Source organism: Panthera uncia, chromosome B4 (genome assembly GCF_023721935.1).
Source record: "Panthera uncia isolate 11264 chromosome B4, Puncia_PCG_1.0, whole genome shotgun sequence".
NCBI lineage: Eukaryota > Metazoa > Chordata > Mammalia > Carnivora > Felidae > Panthera > Panthera uncia.
This window is the reverse complement of record NC_064809.1, coordinates 38,172,562-38,186,785: the sequence shown is the minus strand read 5'-3', so window position 1 is coordinate 38,186,785 and position 14,224 is coordinate 38,172,562. Positions and strand designations below refer to the sequence as shown.

Sequence of the window (14,224 nt, the reverse complement as noted above, 5' to 3'; positions counted from 1 at the left end):
CTCTATCTTTAATCTATTTACTCCCCAGCCCCTCATCTCCATAAAGATCAGAACCCCCAGGAGAATGGGAAGATTAGAATAGAAAAAGGGGGCATGGTCTGGAGCATCTGGGTGGCTTAGTTGGTTAAACGTCTTACTCTTGATTTCAGGTCAGGTCATGATCTCATGGTTCATGGGATCGAGCCCAGTGCCAGGCTTGGTGCTGATAGCACAGAGCCCGCTTGGGATTCTCTCTCTCCCTCTCTCTCTGCCCCTCCTCCATCCCTCCCCTGTTTGTGCACTCACGCTCTCGCTCTCTCGCTCTCTCTCTCTCTCAAAATAAATAAGCTTAAAAAAAAAAAAAGAAAGAAAAGAAAAGAAATAAGGGGCCTGGTCAAATTTAGTGGTGGCAAACCAATCTGGTTCTAGTTTCTCTTCCTCCAGATGGGCAGTTCTGTTTCTAGGAAAGCCAAGCTTGCCAAAGGCAAAACACAATCCATCCCAATCACTGGAGGTTGGAAAAGGCAAGGTGAGATGGAGAAACCAAGGCAGAATGAGAGCAGCAGCTGGTTCGGCTACCAAACCAGGATAGGAGCTGACAGCAGGAACGGAATAAAAAAATACTGATTCACAGGCCACAGCAAACCCTGTTGCCAAGCAAATGCCCTGTTGCAGTCTCAAGATGGCCGGCAGTGCATGTCCTGATTTACAACCAGTCGCATAGCTTATTGAACTCTCAGGTCATTTTTATCTCTACACAAATAACAACAGAAAGACTCCCAGTGCTCTGTACTTTTCAAAACAATTATTCACACATTATTCCATTTAATTATGGTGTCATAGCTGGAGGGGTCTTTAAGAGGTCAGTCTAATCCCTCAGCCTGCAGCAAATGAAGACTGTCGACAGGCAAGTGACTCACCCAAGGTCACACCCGTTGGGTTAGCAGCAGAGTGAAATGCTCTTTTTATCAAACCACACTTTTCACACCTAGAAGAATCCAGTCGTCCTATGTTCTCCCGGATTCAGAGGGCTCTAAGTTCCATTCTGTCTCAATTTTGAAGCCCCTCAACTGTAGAAGTGTGGTGCCTACCTTAGCTTTACAAAATTCCCAGGCAGAGGAAGGACAGTGTCTTTCTCAACCGTTCTTATAATTTGCTGCCACATGAGCTAATGTGGTCTTCACAGTACTGTATCCTTATTACCAAGAGTGCCTAAGTTATTAACTCACCAGCAACAGGTGCCAAATTGCCTCTCCTTCTGCACAAGATGTTCATTTAAAATCAAATTGCACACAAATCCCTCCAGTCCCTGCTCATTTTCCTCAGCCCTCAGCCTTTTTTGGTCTTTTTTTCTCCTCAGTACTTCCCATCCTGTCTGCTGAGAGTCTCTGAGATGATATGTGGGGAGCCAAGACTGGGGGGACTAGAGGGGCAGACTGGCGGGCCACAGGGCTTGGTCTACTCCTAGCGCACAAGCTCCAGGAGGCGGCTACAAGAACCGGCTGGGGAACCGCTCGTAGAACCAGAGCGCCCTTAAGGTCTCTTTTAGAACACCTCCCTCATCTGACCGATGCAGAAACTGAGGCTGGGAGCACAGAAGTGACTTGCCCAATCAATTAGGGAAACTAAGCTAGGAGAACCCCCAAGTTTCCGCACTCCCGGACCAGTTCACTTCCTCTGCCTTCTGCCTTTGACATTGCCAACGAGGTCACTGAAACTGAAGAGAGGTGGAGAGAGGATCTAAGATCACACAGCTGTTAAGTGCGGGGTCCAAGACCAGAAGCACAGCGAGATGGAAGAGAAACAACCAAAGGAAGAAAGGGAAGCAGGCGACCGGGCGTTTCCCAGGTTAAGGCGGGTATGCCGCACAACTCCAGGGGGCACTATTGCGACTGCATTCTATGAGCCCTCTGGCCCCGCGTGCCCTGATGCACACGGGGACACGGGGCGTAGGGAAGAGAGGGCAGGTGCCCTCGCCCTCCTGGAAACCAGCTCCTGGGGGCCTGCCACCTCGGGGGGCTCCCGCCCCGCAGTGGAGGTGACTGGCCCCCAAGCCCTGCCCCCGGCGCCTTCTCGGGAGAGCCAGGGACAGGGTCCGAATGCCTTTCCCCATTCAGTAGGATTATCCCTTTTGAATTGTTTAAAAAAAAAAAAAAGCTGCAGCTAGCGAACCCTGCCTGACAACACCGAAGGAATTTTTCCCAGGGATCGGCCGAAAGCTGACTCACATTTAAAGACTTGCCCAAAGTGGTCATGCCCCTCTGAGCAAATACCACAGGCATGTAAAACTTCGCTCCCCACGGCCTCCCGGCGGCGAGGACCCCGGCGCGGCCGCCCGGCCCGGCCTCCAATTGGACGAGCGTCGCGCCGCTTAGCAGGGCGCAGCCAATCGGAGCGCCGCTTAGCCGGGTTGCTAGCCTGGCCGCGCCGGGGTCCGCAAGGGAGGCGCGGGCGGGTAGCTGTCACTGCTTGTTTCCTGTCCCAGGGGCGGGGGTGCAGCGGGTGGGAGGCTCTGGCTGTTTGTTTAGGCAGGTAAGGCCTAGGAGGGAAGTAAAAAGAAAGGGCTGAGCCACCTACACCGGAGGCTGCCTCAGGGCCTTTGAGCTCCAAGTTTCCATTCCAGAATGTGAGCCGCCCGGAGCTGGCTGCGTGCAGCGCTAGGGGACCCCTGGCTCGCAGGCAGCTCCCGCTGGGCCCGGCCGGGTCCAGTCTGCCTCGGGGCTCCGGTACCCCAGTCAGTGCCCGGTCCCCCCCCCCCCTCGCCTGCGGGCGTCAGGAACCCCAGAACCGTGAATAGAGCGAGAGAGGTTGGAAGGACTGATCGGAGGGCAGGCGGGGATGTCGTGCCATCCCGGCTAAGGTCTCTTCCCAACTGCACTTCTTGTCTTTTCTCCTTAACGTGGGAGGTTTGGGCCTGATCATCGGTGAAGTCCTCCGCCCTGAGATTGGCATTCTGATCTCAACACCGAGAGAGGAATTTTGGTTCTTTGTTCCTCCGTCCCCAACTGTCTTCCACCCAGCAGCCCCAGAGTTTTCTTGACAAGTGAATGGAATCCTGAGCGTCCCCTCCTTAACAACCTTTTCAGTATCAGTCTCCTTCCCCAATCAGGTCTTCTTCCCCTCAACCTCTCCTGGACTGCTTGCAATCCCCTCTGCCGCCCCAGTTCTTTCCTACCCCGGGCCTTTGCACGTGCTATTCTTGTTACCTGCAATTTCAAACTTGCCTTAGGCTAGCTCCCAGCTCCTGCTTCAGGGCTCAGAATAAACGGTGCTTTCTTAGGCCCTCCCTGCACCCTGATCTGAACAAGGTCCCACTGCCATCCTCTCTTGTGGCACCCTGTGGTTTGCCATGGTAGCACATGTCCAAAACTGTAATTTTATAAGTTTATTTATATTTATTTGCTTAATGTCTCCTCCGCTAGAAAGGACAGAAGCCACTTCTGTTGTGCACCTAGCATAGTGCCTGGCACTCAATAAATACTAGGTTGAATTCGTTAAAAAAAAAATTTATCTTCAGGAGTAAAGAATCATTGTACTCATTTAACAGATGAGGCTATAGAAACTCAGACAAGTGAGGTAACTTGCCGGCGCGACATTCAAATAGCCAAAAAATGTTCAATCCGTCTCTGGCTTTCTGCTTGTGCTAGGCACTTGTATTACAAAATAATAGGTCTTCTAAGAGGTGGCAGATAAATGCTAGAGCAGATGACCATATCTCTTAGGGTGCTGTGGCTTCACTTCTGCCATCTAGGGCTCTTCCAGCCCAGTGAAAGTTCTGTTCACTTACTCATTCAACAGACACTTTTTTAAAACTTAATGTGGGGGCGCCTGGGTGGCTCAGTCGGTTAAGCGTCCGACTTCGGCTCAGGTCATGATCTCGCGGTCCGTGAGTTCGAGCCCCGCGTCAGGCTCTGTGCTGATGGCTCAGAGCCTGGAGCCTGTTTCCGATTCTGCGTCTCCCTCGCTCTCTGTTCATGCTCTGTCTCTCTCTGTCTCAAAAATAAATAAACGTTAAAAAAATTAAAACAAAACAAACAAAAACTTAATGTATTTTTTTTGTTTGTTTTTAATGTGCATCCAAGTTAGTTAGCATGTAGTGCAACAATGATTTCAGGAGTAGCTTCCTTAATGCCCCTTACCCATTTAGCCCATCCCCCCTCCCACACCCCCTCCAACAGCCCTATGTTTGTTCTCCATATTTAAGAGTTTCTAATGTTTTGTCCCCCTCCCTGTTTTTATATTATTTTTGCTTCCCTTCCCTTATGTTCATCTGTTTTGTATCTTAAAGTCCTCTTATGAGTGAAGTCATATATTTGTCTTTCTCCGATTAATTTTGCTTAGCATAATACCCTCCAGTTCCATCCACTTAGTTGCAAATGGCAACATTTCATTCTTTTTGATTGCAGAGTAATACTCCATTGTATGTATATATACACTCTTCAACAGATATTTATGGAGCACCTATTAGGAGCTCTCCCGCAGGTTGGTAAGCAGCAGAGTTCCCTTCAGAGCTTACTGGTGAGGATAAACCCAGACACCAGAGCTGCAGCCCTATCTACAAGAGCAGCATAACTCTGTCCATTCAGTAAAATATTTTGGTTATCTATGCTGATATTTTGTTGATTTCAGGGTCTATTCTGATATGAAGTAGGCTTAGACTTTTTTTTTTTTAATTGGGCAAAAAAATGCATTCCCAAACCTGACAGTTTTTGTTTGTTTGTTTTTTAATTTACTGCTTTCATCTATACTGTTGCTTTGGATTCTTAATGAGGTCTGGGAGCCAACCATGGTTATTTCTACAGGAGAAAGATGCTGAAGCAGGGAAGCATTATCCATGGCAAGAGACTTTTCTGGATACTTTTCCCTTAGTTGTGATCTAAAAGCTGACTCTGCCATCCACTCCCCACCCCCAACAGACACGCACACATGCTTGCACACGTGTGTGCCGCGGCCACCACCACCACAAAGTGGCCAAGTCAAACTACATACAGGAGAAGGGAGATAATACTCAGGACTAAGTCCCAGCTCCTCTTGGTAGCCAAGCCATGTGATCTCTAGCAAGTCACTGCTATTCCAAGCCCCAGGCTCCTCAGCTGGCCTGAATACGTTCCAGCAAGAAAACATCTATGAAATGGACTGCTCCATTACTTCACTTATTCAGCATACATTTATTGATCATCTGATGTGCAGGCACTCTGTCCAACACTGGGACTACAGTAAAGAGCAAAACTAGCTGTGGTCTCTGTCCTCAGAGAGCTTAAGGACGGGTCCAATGGCACAAAGACAGATACAATCATCAATTGGTCCAATTAAACAGTTACTGATCAAACAATCACACACATAATTACCAACTGAACTGGGTACTAAAGCATGGTCACATCAGTGTGCAAAAATCCTGTGGCAGGAAGCTCCCACACAAATGTTCAAGGAAGCAGAGAAAGCCAGCATGGATGCAGGAGAGAGGAGAAAGGGCAGGAGGGCCAAGATGCTGCGGGGGTTTCAGCTGTGATCTGAGAGCTACGGGTAGCCACTGGAGGACTTTAGGATGAGGATTATATGTTTCAGTTTTTATTTAAAAAGTACTACACCGTGAGGCAAGGGGAGAGGAAGAGACAGAGCGGAAGTAAGGGACAGGCTAGGAAGTGAGAGACGATGGGGACTTGGGTTAAGGTGAAGACGGTCGAGAAGAGAGAGGCTGACAAACTGAAGAGAATTCATCAACATTCATCTGTCTTTAAAGCCCAGTTTCTCATTTTTCCCCCCTAGTTTCTCCCAGAAAAGCCCACATGCCAGATTGTAAAACCCAGCCCTTTCTGTACCTAACACTGGCAGCAGACTTGGTCTCCATTTGCTTGTACTCTTTGTCATTCATGCCGGCCTAGGGGCAGCCACATGGGTCTGGGGGGGGGGGCGGGGCGGTGTAAGTCGTGTAGGGTCTGCCCATATGGTCTGTCACTCTCCCATCCTATCAATCATAAGTCATCATAAGTCCTCTTCTCTGGGTGCCATCTTTGGGAGGGTGTCTTGGCTTTTCCCTTAACCTGGCTGGCAGGACACGGACTGGTCACCCTTGTGGCTGACACAGTGGAAGTTTGGAGCCTGCAATGTGGACTCCTGGAGGGCAGAGTTGGTGGGGAAGGGTGTGGTGAACAGGGCAATTTCCATTTCACACTAGGCCCCTTTGGACACAGACCCATTTCACAGAAATTCTGCCAGTCACAGCCCGGGGGCCCCCAGCCAACCTTGCCCCCTCCTGCTGGTTGTTCCTGGGAGCCTCAGGCTGTGGTGTTTCCACTGAAGAAGGAATGCCTGATTTGCTCCTTGTGGTTAACCCCATACGATATAAGCAATGTCTACAGGAGAGAATGTGTTCTTGAATATCTTGCAAGCTGTCCTCCTTTATGAGATCCAGCATTTTCTTTCTTTCTTTTTTTTTTTTTTAAAGTTTATTTATTTATTTTGAGAGAGAACGTGCATGTGCACACAAGCGGGGGTGGGGCTGAGAGACAGGGAGAGAAAGAATCCTAAGCAGGCTCCATGCGTCAGCCCACAGCCCGACCCTGGGCTCCATCCCAGGAACTGTGAGATCATGATCCAAGCCGAAATCAAGAGTTGGACGCCCAACCGACTAAGCCATCCAGGAGCCCCGCTATCCAGCATTTTCATTGAACCCTTCCACTGACCTCTGAAGGAAGATGTCTCCACCTGAAAAGGCAGATCTTTAGGGAGCCAGCTCTGAGTCACAGAGCTTTTGGCTGGCTCTCCACGGTAGAAATCCCAGTGACTCCTTAGTGGACTGCCCTGGGGACAAGTTAGCTTCACACCAGAGAAATTCCCAGTTTCCCCCAGCTTCCACCATCCCTGGCCCCTGGCCCTTGGCAGTCCTCGGCCCCAGGAAGATCTAGGTGAGAGGATATAAACAGCTCTGGGTATCCAGTCATCTCTCTTGGAAGCTCTCTGCGTGGAGTGTGTATGGTATGGCAGAGTGGTGCGGCCCCTTATCTATAAAGACAGTACTTGCTCAGAGCTTTGAGCTGGGTACTGCAGCCACTTACCAGAGCTCAATGTGGCCAAGTCCACTGGCATGGCTCGGGTCTGATGCCCAAGAGAAAGCAGGGTATCTCAGAGGTCTATCCCTGGGCTCTCTACCAGTTCATAAAGCAATTAGCAGAGTGGCCAGTTTCCATTCATTCTTCCTTTCTTTTATTCATTCACCAGACTAAGACAAGTGACCCAAGGGCGGGGATCATACACTCATTCGCATATTCCCACTGCTTAGCACAGAGCCTGGCACTAGGGACACTCTTCAGTGAATGAACCCATTCAATGACCGCCCAGAGTGCTGTGCAAGCCCCTGGAGGCTATGAAACAAGTATGGGGCACAAATCCTTGCCTTCCAGGAACTTATAGTCTGGATGGGGAGACAGTTATCCCACAGTGTTTTATTCAGCTTTAACTGTGGGCCAGGATTCGAGTAGGCACTGTTGGGAAATGAGTGAACAGGCCCCCAAACAAAAACAAGTGTCCCAACCCTCCTAGTATTGATTTTTTTTTTTTCTACCACCATCATTCAAGGCCCCCAGGGTTCTTCCTTTGCATGGGCTGTTAGCTTTGACAGCTCTTTTGCCTCTCTGGGATCCCAGGGCCCCCCCCCACCCCCCCCTTAGGATTCTGTTTTCATGCCACCACCGGGACAGGCAGGTAGTACAGCCTCCGTGACTGACTCAGGACTGACAGATCCAAGTCAGAATCCCGTTCCTACCTCTCCCCTGCTGTCTGGGGTTTGAACACACATTAGTAAACCCTCCTGAGCCTCAGTTCTTGATCTACAATGAGGGCAGCAAAAACCTGCAAGCATTTACCCTGTGCCAGGCTCTGCTTTAACTTTTCTCCAGTCTTCCAGCTCCAGCCAGCGCCACTTTATAGATATCAAAGTGAGGCAGAGAGGAAGGGCTCTCAGAGGCAACCCAGGGAAGCAGCTTTTGCAAGCCTGGCTTTGTCCCCGTCACCCCGCTCGCAGCCCCTTTTCAAGCGCCCGCATGGAGTGCTTCCCATGCCAGTTGAACCCAAGCAGAGCACGTCTCCTGGCCTCACTGCCTTTACAGAAACACGGATCCCTCTGTCTGCTTCTCCAGGCCTTGACCTCAAGTCCAAGCCTCGGGACTCCAGGCTTGTCCTGACTTTCCAACCCCGCTGGGCTGCCGCTCAGAGAAATTTCCCTGAACTCACCCTCCTCTTTCCTGGGCACGCAGCCTCAGGTCAGCGGTCAGCGGCAGGTCCTCTGACCCGTCCTCTGTAGCACTCCCCTATTCCAGGCTTGCCCCCGCGGTCATTCAGCCTCAATTGACTCCTGCTGTTTTCTCATCTCCAGGCTCTCTCACACGGCTTCCTTTACCCCTTTCATCCCTGCCCCCCACTCGGCTCCCACATCCTGCCCTGGGGCCCTCTCCCTGGCCCCGAGAAGTCTGTCTCGGTATTGTTCTCCACTTCCAGCATTAGCATTCTCAAGGCCCACATTTGCATTTTGATGGCTCCTGTCCCAGCTAGACAGGGGTACACTTTGATGCATATATATTTTGGAGAGGACAGCTTTCTCCTGCACAGCGTCTAATTTTCCACTTTGATTCAAGTGCATTCTTTGGTTCGGGCCTGATTTACTCTGGGCCAAGACAGACTTGAGCCAGCACCTTGAGGCTATGCTCAGGCCTATAAGATAACGGAAGGGTTTTGCCTTGTGGGAGCTCCAGGGAACAGAAGTCTCACTTCCCACGCCTCCCGATTCTGCTCGGAACATCAAAGCTTCTCGCAAGCTCGCATCTGCAACTAGTGTTCTTCCCTCCCAGGCTCAGGGGCCTTGGCCTGGAGCATTCCCTAGCACAACCCGCAAAGGCCAGAGATTGGGGTTCACTGTGGTCACCCCTAGCTGAGATACGGGCAGTCTCCGGCCTTGATTTCAGGAAAAGCCACCAGAAGCAGGCGAGGAGGATGGGATAACGAAGCCACCCAGAGAGTCCAGTCACTCTCGCTTTCTCTATTTATCACCTAAAGACCCACAGGGTTTTAATGCAGGGACAAAGTGACACGGGGCTCAGAAGGCATTCTCATCTAGGACATGGGTGGTGAGGCTTTTCGTTTTTACATGCCTGTGGGCTGCTGGGGTTCAGCCAGAATTAGAACAGCCAAGTGCCAAGCAACAGAGAGAAAGGAATGTCTTCCCAGGTCTCCAGGGGTTTCAAGGCCACTTTGTACAGAGGTTTAGGGAATTGTGGTTTGCATGGCACGGCTTCCTAGGGTTTCATCCCAACTTTGGAGTGATTTATGATTCCTGTTCCATTGAGAAGCTCTCAACATTCATTTCCACCTACAGCTGAGTTCTTACAAATGGCATCTTATGTGTACGGCATGTGGGTGGATAACGAGGCACTTTGGGGTGGGGAAATGGAGGCAGAGGTTGGGAAGGGCTGGGTTTGTGGTCTCGGAGGATTCTGACTCCAGGGTGGCAGGGCTCAGACAGACCGGGCAGCAGTAAAGGAGACAGAGAAAGTCTTGATTTCTCCAGTTCAGTCAGCATTCAGCTAACATTGCTTCAGAGAGCTCTATATTCCTGGCTCTGTGCTGATGACCAAGGTTGATATAAAAACAAATAGAAGTTGGTCAGCTAAATCTTGAGGGATTTATGTTCTAGTGGGAAAGAAATAAACACATCATGCTAACAAGTACTGCCTCTTGTTTGACCACTTGCTCATGTGGGGTGTTTTCATGTGTGTTATTTCTAACTTTCTGTTGCCCATTTTACAGATGGGAGAAAGAAGGGTTCCTAATAAAGGGTCCAACGTCACACAGCTAGGAAGTTGCTGAGCCAGAATTCACACTCATTTGAATTTCACAGCCCAAACTCCTTCCCCAGCACCAAAATGCAAGGCAAAGCCCCCAAACCCAAGGACATGAAATAACCAAGTGCGATGGGAATTCAGGGAGAGAGGGCCCGCATCCAGCTGTGGGCACCAGGATGAGCTGCATAAAAGACACCTGCTCTAGCTGTAGCCTGAAGGGAGGTAAGAGTCCAGAGGAAGTGATGGCCAGGAGGGCACAGGGAGCAGAAGCACTGAGATGCCCTCGGGGGATGGTGAGGCATCCTGGGGTGCAGGATCTGAGAAGAGGAAGGTAGAGAAGAGGGTAGCATCAGAACACAGAGTGCCCTGTGGGCATCTAGAAATATTCTTTAAGTGTTAGGGGGCCATGGAAGGTTTTTGAGTGAAGATAGTGATGTGACTGACAAAAGAAATATAGAGGAAGAGGACTCAAGAAGACTTAGGTATAGAAGAGAATAGAATGTCACGGTGGATTCTGGCCATTAAAATCCAAGCACGGGGCAAAGAGATCCTGAACACAGTAGCCCTAGAATGGCAAGGTGGCATTAAGTATCTGAAATGACCTGGGGATTGGAGGGGGACCCGGAGCATGAAGTGAAGTCTGAGCTAGAGATACAGGTTTGGAAATTCCAAGCCAATAGGTGGTGACTGAAACCCTAGGAACAAATTTAAGCTGTGGGGGGGCAACAGAAGACAAGAGAGGTAGGGATCGGATCCAGATTCCAAGGTCAGAGTAAGGGACGGTGAGAAGCAAAAAGGATGGCAAAGAAGTGTGGTGGGCCGAAAGGAGAAGCAAACTAGGACACCAGGTGAGGTGAAAGGGAAGTTGCCAGGTGCTCGAAGGTGTCAAGTGCATGTTCTCCTTCCTACCCAAGTCATGCCTGCCAGATTCGGGGGTGGCTCCCAGCCCTGCCACCTGACGCTCTTTGAGCAGCAGCAGCTTCTTTTGTCAAGGTGGGTGACAGTGCTACCCTACATGATTGCGGTGAGAAGCAGAGCATTCGGCAGGTGCTCAGTAAATGGCAGCTCTCGTTGTTATAATTATTGTTTACGTACGTTATTCTTTCCCAAGTGTAGGAACTCCTGGAGATCAGGGGCCATGTCTTTGTATTTACCCCAATCTCCCACCAGAGCCTGGCACATGACAGTCACTGTTTCCTGGCGGCTGAGAAATCGGAATGGATGAAATCTCTTGCTTCTTTTCTTTCTTGTTGCCCTGACCATTTATCCCTCACTGGTGTTTCGCTGCCATTAGCTAATATTCAAGAAGGCACTTGAGAGTCCAGAACAAGGACTTTTGGAAGTTCTGCATGCTGGCGTTTTCCTACCATGCTTCAGTGTCTCCATGTAGGATTTTTCCAATTTCCTTTTATGGGGCAGTGGACAAAGATGAGCAGAGTGACATGGTTGGTTCCAGGGCTTGGCTGGGAGTGGGGTAGTGGAGAATTATGGCGGCCAACTGCATTCTTTCAGGGAATGTTTCTAGATTTGTATGATCTCCATTGGTGAGGGATGAGTGGGAGAAGCTTGGAGAAGTAAGGGTAGTCATGGTCACATGAGCACCTACTCACAGCCCCTTAGTGAGAGGAGGGTTAGGGAGGCAGAGGCCAGGTAGGACTAAGGCCTCCAGATGGCTTGGGTACACTTGAACCTGAATCCAAGGTGCTTATTTTCTCAGACTTGAGGTAAGGATAGAGCCATCCCTTCCATGGGTCTGGTCAAAGGACTTTCAGGAGGAGTCCTTCCCTTTCATCAACACATCTTGGCATGTCTTTGCCAAAGCTGGCTCAAGGAGTCTTTGCCCTGGGAGCCAATTGTTAAAGTCCCCTATCCCCTAATTGCGGATTTTGTGGCTTGTGTTTGTTTGGGTGAGGGGGACAGAGGGAGGGGGGACATGAAAGGTGCAGAAGTATTTGAAAGCCGAGCCTCCCCTCCGTCTTGGCTGTCCCAGGCTTTGCTAATGCCAGTGACTGAGACAGCTACCGAACTATCAGGCCACCCCTCCCAGAGCTGGCGGCTGGGCTTTCATCTCTGTTTGTGGCCAAGGACAGGGATGTGGGGGCCAACACCAGGCTGGCTAATGAGTAATTGGGAGCCTTGTCTGTGCGCGGTCCTGGGACATGCACTGCGGTGACCTTGAGATTGCCAGGGCAGGCCCAATCCTTTGGGCTATTTCCTCTTTGTCACTGCCGCTACTGTCCCCAGTGGAGTACAGGGTTCTGTCTCCCCCTGCACCCCCTATCTTCAACTGAATGCACTATTCCAAAGGCTTTCGTCCTCCATTCTGCTTTGGTTACAAAGCAGAGAACTATGGTGCCACTCTGGCCTCCATTTCAACCTCCAACTGTGCTCCCTCTAGTTACTAGCACCCCTGCAGACCCTAAGGGCCGTATAAGCCCCTCCAGGATGATGAGAGATCAGGAGCACACCTGTGAGAATAGCTCCATCATCGCCATCCTCCTTCCTCTGGTCGGAGAACTTCCTTCCTTTCTCGACAGGAGCTTTGACTGGCTGCCCAGTAGGAGTTTAACAGATTTTCCAGCCACCCAGCACCTTTGCTTCCTCCTCTTCCTCTGTTCGCATACCTGCTTTGTGTGGGAATCTCTTTGGGTATGTCTGTCGCTGACTTGCAGCTATGGGGCCCTGGGGCACTTACCTAAATTCTCAGAGCCTCTTTTTTTTTTTCTCCTCTCTACAAAGAGGCCCCCAGCACTCCCTCATCGGGCTGCAGGGGAACTGTAACAAGATGGCAGATGTCAAGTGCTAGACAACAAAAAGATATTAATTCTCTGTTTCGGAGCCACATGTCTGTCCTCCTCCCGTTAGTAACTCTGCTCTCCCCACCAGAGTGAACTCAGTAGCATGAAATACTTGAAAAATGTTTTCCAAATGAATGAATGAATAAATGAATAAATGCATTGCTAATAGCAGCAAATATATGTGGACATCTGTTCTCTGAGAATAAATCAGTTCAATGATTATGGAATGTCACAGTGTTGGAAGGAGTGGTACCCGGCACATGAAAACCAGGCTGTAAAACAATTAAACTGGGCCTAGAAAGAACCAAGACTTTCTTATTTTACCTTGGGTTAGTGTTTAGGGAGATTAGTGTTTGTGAAAGAGCTTTGACAAAACTTAATTTTATTGCAGCATCTGGATTATGTTAGGTGTCCGATAAATTTCTATGGAATGAAGCAATGGCTGAATGGTTGAGAAAAGTCAGCAATGGGAACAATGCTCATATTTGCTGCTGGGGGCTTGGGTACTTTTCAGGGGTCCAGGTACCAGCTTGCTGTGTGGTCTTTACTCTGCCTCTTACCTTGTCTGCCTCCATCCTCCGGATCTGAGCCACAAGGCCACCTAATGCCCAATCCCTGTGCCTTTTTACAGGAGTTCTAGAAGGCAAACACAGAGACCTAAGCCTTCCAGCAACCTCCCTGGAAATCTCATGCGAATATAATCACATATCTTTCTGGGGCCTTTAGAGCAAGCAGAGTTGAGGGAGGGGACAAGGAGGCGAGGAGGGGGAAAAATTAACTGGCCAAGTCACCCCAGGGCAGTGAGGCCCAAGAAAGCTCCTTTATTTCCATTCCTGCTATGCTTCATTGACTTCATTATTGTCCTGTCTCCAGGACAGGGTCCATTCTCCTTTACTGCACAGCTAGGCTGTCTCCGAGGGGCTGGGCCTGGCAACGCAGAGAAGAGGCAGGCAAAATATCAGTGGATTAACTTGCAAAGCTATCCACCGCCCCCAGCTCTGCTTTAAAGCAGCTGTTCCTTCAGGAAATTCTGACAGGCCCCTCAGGACCGTCACTGGGGACTATGGCTGGCAGGGCTCTGGGCTGGCTCAACCCAAGGGTGTTGCTTCTCAGCTGGAAGCTGGAATTTTGAGATGGATCCTATAAGGAGTTGCAGGGGGGCTCAGTGACTGGCACTAGAGCTTGCAGCAGCTGCTTGGTGATGGCAGAGGCTCAAATCCGCCCTCCCCCTTCTTCCAGGAAGCCTTCTGGGATTACCTCAACCAGATGTTCCCTTCCCAAGTCCTATAAAGCTTCCTTGTTCCTCTTGGAACACTTGATACTCTTTTATCTTCCCATTATTGAATAGCTGTTTTACTTTCTGTTAGCTGCTAATGGGAAGGATCTTCATCTCATTTACTTTGGTCAGGTGAGTGCCTAGCCATTCCAGTAGTACAGGAGGCACTTATAAAATATTTCTTGACTGAATGAAGGAAAACATTGCCATGTCACATGTGCTGGCTTTCTCACCTCTCCAAGGTATTTCTTTGTACCTACCATGGTTAGAAGGAATGGTGAATGGAGGTAAAGGTTAAGTCCCTCTATACCTATTTTGGCCAACTGTGTGTGAGATCT

General features: G+C 49.9%; 1 protein-coding gene across 1 annotated transcript in view; it reads right to left on the bottom strand.

The window, feature by feature from the left end:
- Positions 1–5,851, bottom strand: part of TIGAR (TP53 induced glycolysis regulatory phosphatase) — a 123,988-nt gene extending 118,137 nt beyond the window's left edge. The window contains exons 1-2 of the mRNA XM_049626651.1: positions 5,799–5,851; positions 2,253–2,518 (exon numbers count right to left, since the gene is read on the bottom strand). Coding sequence (XP_049482608.1) covers positions 2,253–2,518; positions 5,799–5,851 — 319 coding nt within the window. The remainder of the gene's footprint in view (positions 1–2,252; positions 2,519–5,798) is intronic.
- Positions 5,852–14,224: the final 8,373 nt, after the last annotated feature.